The sequence below is a fragment of the Platalea leucorodia genome, assembly GCF_965183815.1.
Source record: "Platalea leucorodia genome assembly, chromosome: 4".
Lineage (NCBI taxonomy): Eukaryota > Metazoa > Chordata > Aves > Pelecaniformes > Threskiornithidae > Platalea > Platalea leucorodia.
The window spans coordinates 55,413,775-55,429,016 of record NC_138826.1 but is presented as its reverse complement, the minus strand read 5'-3'; the positions used below and the strand labels follow the sequence as shown (position 1 = coordinate 55,429,016).

Genomic DNA, 15,242 nt, shown 5'->3' with positions numbered 1-15,242 from the left:
AAGCTAACGCTCTGCTGACTGATAGAGAATCTGTAACTGTGAAATATGGGAAGAATTATTCTACCCAGTAAGGCACAGAAAGATTAAATTAAAATAACAAACCATCTGTATAGCTGACAGTGCACTGTGCGTATTAGTTTGTGCATGACCATAACATATTTTCTGTTGTTCCTACAGAATATGAGCAGCTGAAATCTTTATGAATGTATTATTACACTATGCATCTATCGGGGCGGGAGAGTGTGTGGAAAATAATCTCAGTTTTATAAATGAAGAATTGAGACTTACCTAAGGTTACACAGAAGTTGCTGCCAATGCTGGGAGTTGAATTCAGCAATTCTGAGTCACTGTTTATTGGCTTAATTATGAGATCATCTTTCCTTACTTTACATAGCTGACCTGCCTGGCTTCAGCATACTGTGCTGAAAAATATTTCTATGGACAAGGAAAGAAAAAAAGATAGCTTAATGGAGAGAAGTTGGGTAGGGATGCAGAAATTCTAGATGTGCTCCCCAACTTCGATCCAGACTTCCTCTCTCGCCAAGAGCAAGTCACCTGAACTTACTCGGTATCAGTTTCTGTCTATAAACTGATAGCAATATTTCTCATCCTTGCAACATCTTTCTGTGATCGAGAACTTTGATACTCTGGCCAGGTAAATAGATTGATAGAAAACGTATGCTATCCTTAAATCTATTTTTAAGAAATGAGTGCTATAACTTTGTGGTTGTAAAAATCAACAAGGGAAGCTAGATGATTAGCCTTAATGTATTGTTCCTTGTTCCTAGAAAATAAATTAATAGGAAAAATTAAAATTCTTCTTGTTATTTTTGGGGGTTTTGCTTTTGGTTTGTTGTTTGTTTTGTTTTATCTTTTTAAATTTGATGTCACCTGAAATTTGCAGAACTTGTATTTGGCATCTAGGTTTTCTTTCCTTCTTTTTCATGACAAGCAGTATCAGCTTCCAGTAATGATAAAGTGCTGTTGTATTAAAAATCCGCCCTCAGGAGTTGGGCCTAGGGAGCAGAATATGTCTATCTCAAATGCTTACTGTGCAGTTAGGCAAGATGGGTTGTAAAGCTGAGTTGTTTCAGCAACCTGTTCTCTGGGGTAAGGAGTAGATTCTATACTTTAGGATAGGATTGAACTTTTTCATCTTTAGATGACAGAAAAATATAATTGAAGTGAAAAGCCACTGGAACATATATGTATATATTTGTGTAAAATGTTACAAAACTTGTATCTGTTTTAAATAGAAGCACATTTCCAAAAGCTTTTCTTTCCATAAACCAAATTGTCAAAAGACTGAATGCTTCTGAAGTGGAGAGATTTCCTGGATGGTTGTTGTCCCCTAAAGTCCATTTTCCAGATCTTTCTTTAGTTTCTGAATGTAATTGCCATCACTATGAGAGTTATGCATCTTGTTTTGGTAAAGATTTAACCAATTTTGGATTTTAGCATTGAGAAATCTGTCAGGCTGAGTGTGTGTTGTCAGGTTGCAAACTGGAATTTCACTTGTTTTTGTGTTTGGAATCAGTTCAATATGAACAGAATTGCCAGGTACAAACACCAAAGACAACAAAATGTTAAGTGAGGTTAGTTCTGAGAAACAGGGAAGCACACACCTATATTATATTAGTGATTTATTTGTGGCTTGAAACAATATAATCTATTGTCATATTATGCAGTTCAGTCAGGAACCGAAGACTCTTGAGCATGAAAGACACAGATTTTTCAAATCAATCTTCCAATAAATCTTCACCATCACAACAATTCAGGTGTCTGCTATTAGTCCTGACAAAATCACACCTTCAAATCTTGAACAGTTCTTTAAAAAAAAAAATGCAAACAAATCAACTGAACCTGAACCTTCCTCGTGCATCATCCCCACATCATCCCCACATCCCCCAACATTCTGCATTGCAGTGTTTCTTTTGCTAAGAGGTTTCTCAGCTTTCAGCTGCCTGCATTGCTTTCACAGGCGGTGCTGTACAATGACCGCTCCGTCCTGGAGAACCACCACGCCGCTGCTGCCTGGAACCTTTTCATGTCAAGGCCAGAGTACAACTTCCTGGTCAACCTTGACCATGTGGAGTTCAAGCATTTCCGATTCCTCGTCATTGAGGCAATTTTGGCTACTGACCTGAAGAAACACTTCGATTTTGTTGCCAAATTTAATGCCAAGGTAAGAAGATTGGTTCAGGTTTCTGGTGGATGGCCAGAAAAGATTGTGGGGTTTGGTAGCATCACAGTGAAAAGGCTAGAAAGGCTGCTGTGTTGCTCGCTCTTCTGAATGTCCTTTTGGCTGCTGTAAAACATTCTGATGAATAGTAATCTGGCAATTCAGTTACTTTTTTACTTATTTAAATTTAGTGGCACAGCTTCTTTTCTTATATATGTTTAGTTTTTTCAGAAAGCAGTTTAGGGCTAAGGATGTTATGGACTATTTGAATGTAAATCCCACTTACATCCTACTTTTCAACATTGTTTTCTTGTTCACTGGCACTTTAGACCTATTAACAAAGCACTCGGGAGAAAAATCAGAGGTGTTACCAAGTTTCCATAATGGCTAAATACTTAATTTGAATTTTTATTGGTTTAATCGTACTGTTATATTATCAAAGCACAGAAATCATAACAATTTTAAAATTCTAATTTCAAATGCAATGAAAGCATGATCTTTCTTTCCTACTTTGTTTCAAATGGGTAAACCCCAGAGAAAGGTCACTAAAGATCTTTCCTGCACTTTCCATTCAGTGAGTATAAAATTGCAACCCTGGGAAACCATTCTTAAAAATTATTGTACAGTTTCCACCTAGCTGATTGGAAATCATGGCCTATCAAGTTACTTTAATAAACTCCATCATCCATCAAAGCTGTTGGCATGTTACCTAAATGATGCCTGCCTTTGGAGCTGGTACTACCTTCTTATTCCTTGTGAGAAACACACCAAGCACAGTGTGTTTCTCGTCCAGGACTAGGACCTCCTAGCTGTTTTGGTGACATAGATAAAATGTTTTCTTGTGGTATTGTTTAGGATGGACCTGTGTCCTGAAATTTTGAAGCCTCCAGACGTATGACTGGTTTTGTTTTCCGTTTCCCCGTAACGTCTCTCTCTTTGTTAGGCTTTAAGAAGCTGTAAAGAAAGGCCTCTAAATTATGGTCCAGGGTAGACAGAGAACTGATCTGTAAATCCGTAAAAGTCTGAACTCCTTCTGCACCCCTGCTAGTCATGTCCCAAAACCTCCAGTAATATTAGGGGGATTTCTTTAGGTCTTGATTTTAAACTGTGGGATCATTTTCACCAGCCTAATTTCCTCATAAAGTATTGAAGAGTATTGGCAGATTCTCATCCGTCAGGGCTACAATGACAATAATGCACAGGGAATTTAGGCTGTCTGAATACACCCCTTGACTTTGACAGTTTGGACCAAAACCTTCACTTCTGTGAACATAGGTAAGGAATGAATAAAGACAGTCTAAACCAGTGATTACTGTGGCTTTATCACAGAGATTAACTGTCTTAACTGTGGAAGCGGACAAGCTTGACCAAAGTACTAGGCGTAAATTGTGGATATTGAAAACTAAATTTGTCTTAAATCTATCAGGCTGGACAATGGTAGGTGTAACCACTGGTGTAACCAAGCAAGGTGATAGCTAAGACACTGCAGATAAATGGGAGAACAATCTGATGTGTCACATCCTGCCAGCTCGCTATAGATTTGTAAGGACATCTGTTAACCTCCTTCTCTCTCTTTATTGCTTGAACAGTCAAATGGTCATGCATGGAATAAAAAGTGGAGGAGAAGGTGAACATATTAACCAGTGCTTGTGGCTGAGCATGGCTTTCCCAGAGTAATCGCTGCTTTAAAAAGAGATTATTTATGTTTGGTTGGCAAAAACTCTTTTGTACCAGAGTGGTCTCAGAGAGCAGACTTGACATGTTTGTATATGGATGGAGGTGCTGTAACTGATAAAATTAGCTCCAAATGATCACGTTATTGATTGGGTTGCTGAACTGTAGTTTAGTATATTGAGGCTACAGTCAGAGAGATCCTTCTGTACAGAAGTCAGTGTAAACACATGTAATGTAAGCATCCTCCCGCCAGAAAACTTGCAGTCTGGAAAGTACCAACAAGAAATAATGAAGGAAGCTCAGTGTCTGACACTTTGATGATATCAATGCATTGGAGCACTTACTGTTCTCTGACATAGTTATGTTGGATCATGAACACCAAAAGCAAAGCCCTCACTCACCATGTGGGCCCCCTGCTGTATGAGGCAGGGGACCTGCTGACAGAGGACATGGAAGTTTCATCTAGTCATAGCACAACAACTTTCTATCCATTTTCAACTATTGCAAGATTGACAATTAAAGCTGTGTTTCAAGGAGGGATTTGAATTTCGAAAACTAAGGGGACAGTAGAAGACAGCCCCTCCCACACTAGGAGATATTCTAGGAGAAAAGGCTGAGATGGGAAAATGTGGCTAACGGCAGTAAAGGTTCATATCACTGACTGTTTGGAGGTGTAAAAGGCCGAAGTGCTCAGTGCTTTCTCAGCGTGATTCTTTGTGGCTAAGACCTGGCTTCAGGAATCCCAGGCCCCTGAGGTGTGAGAGAAAGCCTGAAGTGGTGAAGACTTGTCCTTAGTGAATGGCATCAGGTTAGGGAACACTTAAACAAACTGGTCATGCACAAGTCCATGGAGTCTGATGGGATGCAGCCATGTGTATAAATACCTGATGGGGGGAGTAAAACAGATGGAGCCATACTCTGTGGTGTCCAGTGGCAGGACAAGAGATGATGGGCACAAGCTGAAATACAGGAATCCCCATTTAAAAATAAGAAAGGACGTGTTTATGGTGACAGGGGTTGTACGTTGGAAGAGGTTGCCCAGAGAGGTTGTGGAGTTTCCCTCCTTGGAGATATTCAAAACCAAACTGGACACGATCCTGAGCAGCCTGCTGTAGCTGGCCCTGCCTTGAGCAGGCGGGTTGGACTAGATGATCTCTAAAGATGCCTTCTAACCTCAACCTTTCTGTGATTCTTTAAGGTGGTGGTTTTATTTTAGAGCCAGTTGATAGCGTGTATCACTTTTTATTGTGGGAGGTATGGGAAAAAATAGAGAAAAGGAAAAAGATAGGGAATACTTTCAGATATACTTAGATCAAATAGTGAAATAAGCTTGTTACATGCGTCTTCACACTGCAATTAAATCAGCATGGCATTTGATGGTAATTTATCTTTGTCCACCAACTAGGTAGTAACTTCTTGGAAAATGTCATGGAAAGACTGCATTTATTTGTATTCCTAGCAAATGCTTTCAAAGAGGCACATCATTTGCTAAATATTAATTTTTCATGATTTATCTCAATGTTCATTGTTTTTCACTTACTTTTTAATTTTACATATTGCTCTACAGCTGATTGTAAATTCCAGCCTTGGATTAGCTCGCCTGCTTGACACTTGTGATTTTGTTAAATAGCTAAATATACTGTAAGATATCCCAGGGCAGAACTTCCTCTGTGGATGCATCCTTTTACCCAGGATTACTGTCATGGTTTTCCTTTTTCTGCCTACTAGGTGAATGATGATGTTGGAATTGACTGGACTAATGAGAACGATCGCTTGCTGGTTTGCCAGATGTGCATCAAACTGGCTGACATAAATGGGCCTGCAAAATGCAAAGATTTGCATCTGCAGTGGACAGAAGGCATTGTCAATGAGTTTTATGAACAGGTAAATAAATGCATGTTCAAAGTGGTATCTGCTGGTTGCATGTCTTGTGCTAAACAGTCCTGCAGCATGCTAGTGCTGCTGATGAGTGAAAGTCACAAAGAACAGAGGTGAAGGGGATGGCTAGAGTTAACACTAGTCCATCCTTTTGCTGGATCAGTTGAAGTCCATTTGTCACTGAAGCTTCTAATGTGTCCTCAAAGACCTCTGATGATGGGGTTTCTACAGGCTTAACTGTTCCAGTCTGGCACTATCTTTACAGTAGACATGGCAAACAAGTGTTCCTTTCCTCTTTTTTTTCTGTTGGCAGTCGTCATGTCTGCCTTTCAGTCTTCTTCAGTGCAAACTATCTGTTCATCCTTCCTTCTATGTCTTTTCAAGACATCAGCTGGTTCTCATTGCTCTCCTCTGCAGTTCAGTCCAGGTGGCTCACACTTTTATTGACATGTGGTCTCCAAAACCGGACACAACATCCTTGTTGAGATGATCTAAACAGAGGAATTACCTTAGCTTCCCTGTGGGCCACATCTCTGTTCACACACACAGAATCTTTATGTGCTGAGCACGACTGTAACATTGACTTTCAGTTTATCACAGACTAACCATATCTGCTCCCTACACACTAATCCTGACTCATACTTTATTTTTTAAGACAACACTTTCAGCTTCCAGATGGTTTGTCAGTACAACTGCACTAGTTATGCAAGGCTCAGCTGATGGTAGCACGAGGAAGGAGGGCAGCCACAGATTGATTTATAAAGACCTGGGAATACAGCCAGGCACTGGTCCTCTCCTGCCAGGTGTAAGGGAGCCCTTAATTGAACCTTTTCTCATTATAACCTCTTTAGCCCTGCCGAGTGCAAGGGACGGGGCTGTTCTCACACTATTCCTCTCTTTCCCGAGTGGGAACATATTTTGAATGTGCTGATTAGACTAAACTCCACATCCTGTCCTTTCGAGAGGAAGCAAGCAGGCTAAATCACTGAACCAGACACCCCACAGACTTCTCGGGGAGGCTGTGCAGTAACTTGAAGTCACAGGCTAATTCCTTTTAAAGCCTTTTCATCTTCCCTTATATTTACTGTACTTACAGTTTGAAAAAAACAGGATTTTCTACTGCTGCTGCCTTCTGGAGTATGTAAAGAAATGGGAAAAGGGATAAAATTCAGACAGTGACCTGAAGCTCCTTCATTTATTTCAGATCTCCTGAGAAAAAGAAAGAACAATGACCCTTACATATATTACATATGTAGTTGGTTCCATTTTTCTTTTCACTTTTTCTTAAAGAAAGAGAGTGAGTCCTGTAACAACAGTGGTCAACCCTCATCTCCTAAATTTCCTTTCAGGAAATGCTTTTCTTCATATTTGTCTGTTTTCATTACAACTCTCCCAACAAATTATACTTCACTTAATTCTGGTGATGATTATAGCTTATGTGGGTGACTACTGCACGCAGACAAAACCTGTTAATCAAATATATGATATGACTCTCCTTTGATCCAATTTAACTAATGTCAGAGGGCAGTAAGTGCTCCAGTGCATTAATATCGTCAAAGTGTTGGCTGGTGAGCTCCGAATCAAGCTTGGGAGGAACACGTGTGGGAGGATACTGTGTTATCTGTTCCACAGTAAGAAACTGGGTTATTTTCCATCTGTCAGAAAGGTGGTGCTGCTAATGTTTTCAGGCTCTTGGAAGCTGCTGCAAAGGACTGTTGGAGATTATCTTTCTTATAATCCTGTAATTAAGAAAAAAGAGCACATTTGGGATTTATCCTCTCCGCAAAATTTGATTCAGAATAACACGTTCGTTATCTTTGTTAATGGCATTCCTTTTGGCATGGGGATTGTGGGCAAATGTATTTGAACTCCTGGCTTGCAAATTCCAAGAGGTCAGGTAGTCAGTAAGGTATTAGGGTTTTCTGGTTTTGCTTTTGTTTTAATAGAAGATGTGTATTCACTGTATTGAGAAATCCATCCCAGTGGGTTTCCTGTTTTGTTTTTTTTGCATTCCATGAGTTGCCATGCTGACAGGATACTGATGGGATTGAAAACAGAGAACGTTTTCTTCCTAGGACTTACTTTTGGCATTAAGGAGGATAAGCTAGATTCTCAATTTATTTAACCTAGGTTCAAATCTGATTTTCTTTAATGTAATATGCTATGAGAGGTGTATCAAACAATCTTCACCATGCTTTTCATCATCAGATTTTCTTCTGAGAAAGGGAAAGTCTTCATTTTCTCATTTCTAAAAAGGAGAATTTTATGGGAAGTTTGAATTTCCCTAGAATTGTTATCAAAAAGCATACATATGTGCATTCTACCTATGCGGTGAAAATAATGAAATATCTTTCTTGAATTTCCTTTAATAAATGCCCATTCCTTTGAAAAATTTAACTCCTGTATAAATAAAAACTCCTTATTAAAAATGTGTTGCATAGAAACATTCAAAATCCTGTGCAATATTGTTACAGTATGTTTCCTTTTCTTCACATGCTCAGCATACTTATTTGAAGACAGGTTAGACATATGAAAAAGAATCAAAAAACACACTGCAAGATGTTTCACATAATAAATCATGTTTTAATGGAACATGAAAAAAGAACTTGTAAACATTTCAATAGTCAGCTTTCTTCCCACTACTGACAGCTCACAACCAGGAAATCTCAGATGTGTTACTGTAAAGAAGAGCGAGCTGCCACCTCCTCTTAATTTGCTTGCTATTTCAAGAATGGATGGCATGTTTCAGTGTTTTGTTAACACTAATATTTTACGTTTAATGATTGATCATAACATTTCAGGAACATAAAAGTAAGAAAACAAAACACAAGGAAGTGAGACATTTGTCATACATGCTTCGAAATTTACCTGTCATTCTTTGGCCTTCCCAGATATCAACAGGGTGATGACCAGATACATTTTCCATGACTTTTGGAAAATTTAGGTTACAAGGAGATAAATTTGGGCAATCTGTAATGTAATGGAAACTGAAAATGTCTCTCCAAATTCTAATCTATATTCTCAAATATAGATCTCTGTATTGTATTAAAACATTAATTTGCATATCAGGCTTGATTAGAGGGATTCAAATTTTTTCTTGGGGAGGTGACATCCAGTCTTGACATGTGTACTCAGCTGAGAACTGATTGATATTACCAGAAGCTTGGCTGTGATATGGATGAGCGAGTATATCAGACTTGATTCTGCAAGAAAGTATTACCTTCTTTTACATCACGAGGGGAGGGAGAAGAAAGTCTTCCTATACCTTCTCTCTACCCTCTGTCCCCAAGAAAAGCTAGCAAAAAGCTTTGTGGGAAAGATTTACTGCTTCTGAGTAACCCCTGCTTTCATAGCGATCATTCTAATAGTCCCAGGAAACAAATACATATGACCCAAACCCAAGAGGACCTCTCCATGTTATGTATAGTAAGGACAAAATTAATAAGAAAACTAGTTCAATGAGATAGCCCTTGCTTGTAGAAGTTCGGTCTTGTCCCCTGCAAACAGGTGGCTGACTACAAGGTTGTTGCGAGCTAACAATCACAAAATCAGAAGGGATTTTTTGAAAATAATGTGAAGAAAGAAAAAAAAATAATAATTTTCAAATTTCCACACTCACAGTGTAAAGTACAGGACAAGGGTGGTGGGCATCATTTTGCACAGTCATCAACTAACGTCCTTGTTAAATTCACACTATCAGTAGTGGGTCCTCTTACAAGAAAAGAGCTGTAACTTTGATTAACCATTTGACGTGATGGCACTGTAGTAATGTCATGCTGGCATGCTATGGAAGTGGCATTAGAGTTGAATTACTTTTCTTTCATCATTTTTAATTAGTTTGATGTGCATCACTCCTTTTGGTGACGCGGTTTTGTTTCATTTACTTCAGAGAAATTACCGCTATTTTTCATCTCCAGGGTGATGAAGAGGCTAGCCTGGGCTTGCCAATCAGTCCTTTTATGGACCGCTCTGCTCCTCAGCTGGCACACCTCCAGGAATCTTTCATCACTCACATTGTGGGACCACTATGTAACTCCTATGACTCAGCGGGGCTGATGCCAGGAAAATGGATAGAAGATAGTGATGAATCAGGAGACACTGATGAGCATGAAGAGGAAGAAACAGCAGAAATGGAAACTTGTGAAAATGCTGAATCCAGTAAGTTGTTCACACTTACATTTTTCAACAGAGCAAGTTCCATATTGTGACCAAAAACTAAGCAGCCATATTGTAAAAGCATAGAGACCGTGAGCTGGTCAGGTTCAACGTGGGCCTCTCCAGAGTTACAGCGATTCAGTGCTGTCCTTGGTGAAGCTGGCATGTAGCCAGTTACATTGGCAATGGAGATGCTCCATCGTTTCAGGACTGATACGCATTGCTGTTCATATCTACTAGTAATTGCTACCTTCATTTGAGGTTTCTGCTGGTGGATCACCCGTCTGTGCATGAGGGCTGTTTAGAGTATTTCAGCACTGATGTTAGTAGACTGCAACAATTTCAGTTTAAGAAAGGATGGTTGGGAGAAGATTTTTCAAGGAAAACACTCATCATTTCCATGAGTTAGCATCATGTACAGGAATAATAGAATGAGGCTCTGAGATGTTGATGCAGTAAAAGAATTTTCAGCAATGGAAGTATTTTAATGCAAAGCCCTTCAAGGTAATGTGTGAAGAGTGGGGAGAGAATCGGCACTGAGCATTGCAGTGTTGTGTGCTGGGAGCTGCGCCACTTGGCCCTTCTGGCTAATCAGTAACTAAAGCTGATAGTCTCCTGCCTCTCATCCAGAAGGGTAACAATGCTGACATTTGTCATATTGAGAGGAAAACTTTGTACCTTGAAAGGAGATCTCAGGAACTCATTGGAAGTGATTTTTAAGCGAAAAGGCTGCAATTGTAGACCTGCTTCTTTTACCAGATTAATCCTTCATGCATTACCTTTTCCTCTCCTTCGTGTTCCTCCTCCCTCTGAATTTCCTACTACCGTTCTTTTATTTCCTTCCTCTGGGGCATCTTTCTTCTCCTCCCCTGTATCTAATCCTTCTAGAAAGCATCAGCCTTAAGTGTGTTAGTGAAATACTTATACATAGTTTTTTCTCTTAACAGCCTCACTTTTTTTGTTCTTTCCCACACACTTCCATGCCCTACTGAGTATCATCCCTATTTTCTGTTGGGAAAGCTGAGAAGCAGAAAGATTTGATGATTCCCATAAATCATAAGGACGTGGAAGTAAAATCTACATCTCCTGATGTGCAGAATTGACCTTTTATCTCTAGTAAGATCCAGGGGTATATGGTGTGTATTTAAGAAATCATTGCTGTTGTTCACACACGCACACTGGCACATATTTTAAGTTTAGCAGGTTCACATGCCCAAAAAATATTGTTGAGAACAGTTACCATTAAGTAATATAGCACACAGCAGGCAGAGACACATGTTTCTGTGGCAGATTGGCATTTATGGAATTGGCTACCGGGGGAAAGCGTATGCAATTGGTAATCAACATAGATCCCAAAGCCTGAAACTGATATTGCTGTATTAAAAAGAAAGATGAAGGATGTTCTTGTTTATCCATTGGAGTGTCTAACCTTATTTTGAAATCCTTAGCTTCCTTCCACCTCATTTCTGTATTCACTTATCTTCTGTATCATTGCTAGTCAAGTCCAACAATGCTGCTTTCTGGTTAAAAGCACAGACCATTATTAACCCTTGTCACATTGAAAACAGACCGTTTTTCAGTTGTCTTCATTTCCTTTTTCACATTCTACTCCATGACAGTACCTTACTATTCAACCCAGTGCTTTTAGGCTCTTTGTCTTTTTCAAAACCTTAAAAATGAATGTATCAGAAGTTTTGAAATATCCAAACTAATTCTTCCTTACTTCCTTCTTACCAAATGTGGGGTGCTCATCGTCTCGATCATACCAACGTGTTATAAACTGTTTTCTTTCAGTTCCCTAAGTTCTCTGTGACTGTGTGGATCTGAATCAGGAATCTACGGCATCTTTTGTGTCGATATAGGGCTCTTACAGGTCGTTAGAAATTTATACCTATGATCAACACAATTTTGGATGTTTTTTCTCAGTGAAACAAAATAAAAGGTTGAGATGTCAGATGCGTAGATACTAGGAGTTGTGTAGATGTTGGTGAAGATCTTTTTCTTGATGGAAATGCCTTTTAGGCAGGTGGAATTGTGGCAGAAAACACTTCACCTAGGTCCTGATAATTCACTAAAGCAGCTGAGGTAAATTTAAGAGTTATAAAACCTTAAGGTAGCTTAAAATAGTTTTTGTTATTATATAGCAGCATGTAATTCCCCCAAAGTTCTGATGCAAGTATAAGAATTAAACAGGCTCAGTCTTTAGTGATTCAGACAAATTTTAACACCACAGCAAGTGCTCGCTGGTGTCTGCAGAGAACAGCAAGATGCGGGGTCACCCGGGAAACCCAGGAGAGAATGTCCTGCTGCGGCATTGGCAGGGCAGGGGCTTCTGATTAGTGCTAAACCTGAAGGTTTCCTGCAGGGAACCGAGGACTTTCTAATGAAGGATTGGGTTGGATTTGGTCTGTGCTCAGTGAAAAGCTCTTTGTTTCCAGTTCAAAAGCTTCAAGGGCTAAACGTTTTGGATCCTGACACAGACATACTTTAGGCAACCTGAAAATACTAATCCACGCAAATTCATTTGGTACAAAACATTCCTCTACGTCACCTTCTTTAAAAAAGAAATCAGAAGTTGTCTTTAGAGGGGTTATTATTTCAGTTCTGTGACTGCCATTGCCGCTGTTAATGACCAGGGAAAATTTTTCAAGCTTTGTACTGTTAAGGAGTTAACAATCTGCGTTGGACAGACTATATTGACACAGAAAAAAACACACTTCAGACAGCAAAACACTTGTAGTGCAGCTGTGTCAGAAGCCATGAGAACTACCAGTGGCAAAAACATATTATAGGTTAACAGCAGGGGAGTGATGCTTCAAAACCGAAGACAAGCGAGCTCCGTGAGAGTATTTGGCTATATGACTACTTCTTCAGTGGTCAGACTCCATTGCTGAAACAGTGTTGTGCAAAGGCTTTAAGGTCATCTCCACTGCAATGGTGGAGTGATAAATCTCTGAGTTTGAAAAGGGAATGTAGGAATGGGTTCCCTCCTTTGATTACTAATGCCTGCTCATTCATTATCCTTCTACACCTCAGATCCGAAGTAAAACGTGGAGAAAACAAAATTAGGATTTTTTTTTCTAGGGCAATCAGCAGGGATCCATTGAGGGCAGGGGCGGGCACAGAATTTAATGTGTGTTATGGAGTAGGTTGATCAGAGTCTTTAAGTACTTGATACAAAAAAATGAGCAGAAACAACTCAGGAACATGTTTTATGCATAATCATTCAAGCGCTGGATGTCTCTGTGAGCTGCACAGTCAGGGGCAGCATGCAGCCTGGGATAGGATGAAGCTGGTGCTCAAACTGTGCAGGAAACCAGTTTGCTTTCCGGAGGTCTGGAGAGGCATAGCTTTCTGAATTTTAAGACTGTTTAATTTTGTGGTTTTAAAAATCTGTTGGTGCAGTTCCTATATGTCATAGTACAACCCTGTCTGCTTCCTACACTTTCAGACCCTTTTCCTTCTTCTCTCACAGAAAACGGTACATTAATGTCACATGGTATTTTACAGGAAAGAAGAAGTTCAAGAGGAGGAAAATCTACTGTCAGATCACTCAGCACCTGCTTCAGAACCATAAAATGTGGAAGAAAGTAATTGAGGACGAGGAGAGGTTAGCCGGGACAGAGAAGCAAGGCGCGGACCAATCCGCGCTGCACCAATCTTCAGAACAAATCCAGGCCATCAGGGAGGAGGAGGAGGAGAAAGGGAAGCCCAAGAGGGATGAAGAGGAGAACACAACTGTAGAACCGAACCAATGACAATATTTACAGCAGTATTTTAAGACAGATTGACTCATGCACAGACTCTTTCTCAAGCCAGCACAGCATTTAGACACAACACTGTAGAAGTATGGGATAATGCGCCTACAGCTGTTTAATTTGTTTCTCTTTCCTTTTTATGGTGAGGTACATTGTTTAAACTCCTGTGCTCAAGGAAGCTTTCACACTGCGACACCGGCTTTTACAGACTTTCTTTAAAGAGATTTGGGGGTGGGTGGAATTATATAAATATATATATATATATAGCCAGGGTTATTGGCTGCGCACTTCAGCAAAATACATTTAATGATATATTATGGTCACTGTGATATTTACAGAAGAAAGTTATCTAAGGAAATGCTGCTTCTAAAGCACATTTGTAGTTAACAGTAAGGTACCAGTTAAGTAGCTTTTGCTCTTAATGCTGAGGGATAAAAGTTCCAAAACTCTATATGAATGCTGATATATCCTGCCAACATATATGTGTGCGTGAGGGGGGGGTTGCGAGTGTGAGTGGATGTAATGTAATATAGCATACTTTAAGTTCTTATTACACTAGCTGTAGCACATGTCCCAATACATGACAACAAACAGAAGGTCTGAATTTTAGAGAATTTGTGCCCACAAGGGAACCGAAGACCATTCTGAGGAGCTTTGCGTTCCCCATAGCCCTCCAGGTCCCAGTTTGTACTCTGGCTGCAGGCAGCAGCCTTTCAGCAGGGACTGCGGTGGCCCGGGCTGCTGGCCTGGCTCCATCTGGCTGTGCGGGCTCCTCCACCTCCTCCTCGTCCTCCTCCTCCTCTTCAGCACTTCCCAGACTGCTGGCGAAAGGGATGTGCCAGGAAGTTTATTTTCCAGAGGGGGTTACGAGGGACCGTGTGGCACGCTGGTCTGTTCCCCTTGAGAGGACCTGGCCCTCTGTATACTTCTGAGCGCGTGAATGGGTGCCTGGGGCAGCGTGTGTGTTTGGGCAGGAGAGAACAGAGAGCAAATGTGCGTACGTGCTCGGAAACGAGAGGCAAGCCGTCATCTTCCTACCCTAACCTTATGCCTCCGTGCATCAGTGGCCAAATATATCATTTAAGAACGAAGCTAAACTATGTCTCTTGAGAGCAAAAGAAGGGGAATGTGGGGGCCATGCCCCTCCTCAGAATAAAAGGCAAACGATGCATTAGGAGCAGCGTGGGGGACAGGTGCCAGTCCTGCGTCAGCCGGACACTCATATGTCTCAGCAACCACTCACATGAGCTTCAGAGAACTTGGTTTTTCAGTGTGAGGTGCTGGATGGGAGCAGTTTGTTGCTGGCATTCTGCTTAGAAGCAGCGTGTTTGATCCCACCAATATACTTTTTTTCTTTTTTCTTTTTTCTTTTTTTTAAGAGAAAGGAGAAGATCGGGCCTGTAAGAAGATCTTTTTTTTTTGTTCTGTTTATTTGTTTTCTTTGTTGTTTATGCTGTGAGCCAAATGTCTATTTAAAAGGTTGGATATTCACTTTCAATATTTTATTTCACGATATTATATTTGTCAATGATTAGCTATCTAGATGTAAATATGGAAAAATTTTTATGGGTTCCTGTAGATAATGATATCTTTAA

General features: G+C 40.1%; 1 protein-coding gene across 1 annotated transcript in view; it reads left to right on the top strand.

The window, feature by feature from the left end:
• The window catches only part of PDE3A (phosphodiesterase 3A), a gene marked incomplete at its 5' end in the record, with an annotated part of 257,354 nt that extends 243,590 nt beyond the window's left edge, over positions 1–13,764 (top strand). The window contains 4 exons of the mRNA XM_082311380.1: positions 1,982–2,185; positions 5,585–5,740; positions 9,652–9,892; positions 13,400–13,764. Of these exons, the coding sequence (XP_082167506.1) occupies positions 1,982–2,185; positions 5,585–5,740; positions 9,652–9,892; positions 13,400–13,647 (849 nt within the window). The 3' untranslated portion in view covers positions 13,648–13,764. The remainder of the gene's footprint in view (positions 1–1,981; positions 2,186–5,584; positions 5,741–9,651; positions 9,893–13,399) is intronic.
• Between the last annotated feature and the right edge of the window lie 1,478 nt (positions 13,765–15,242).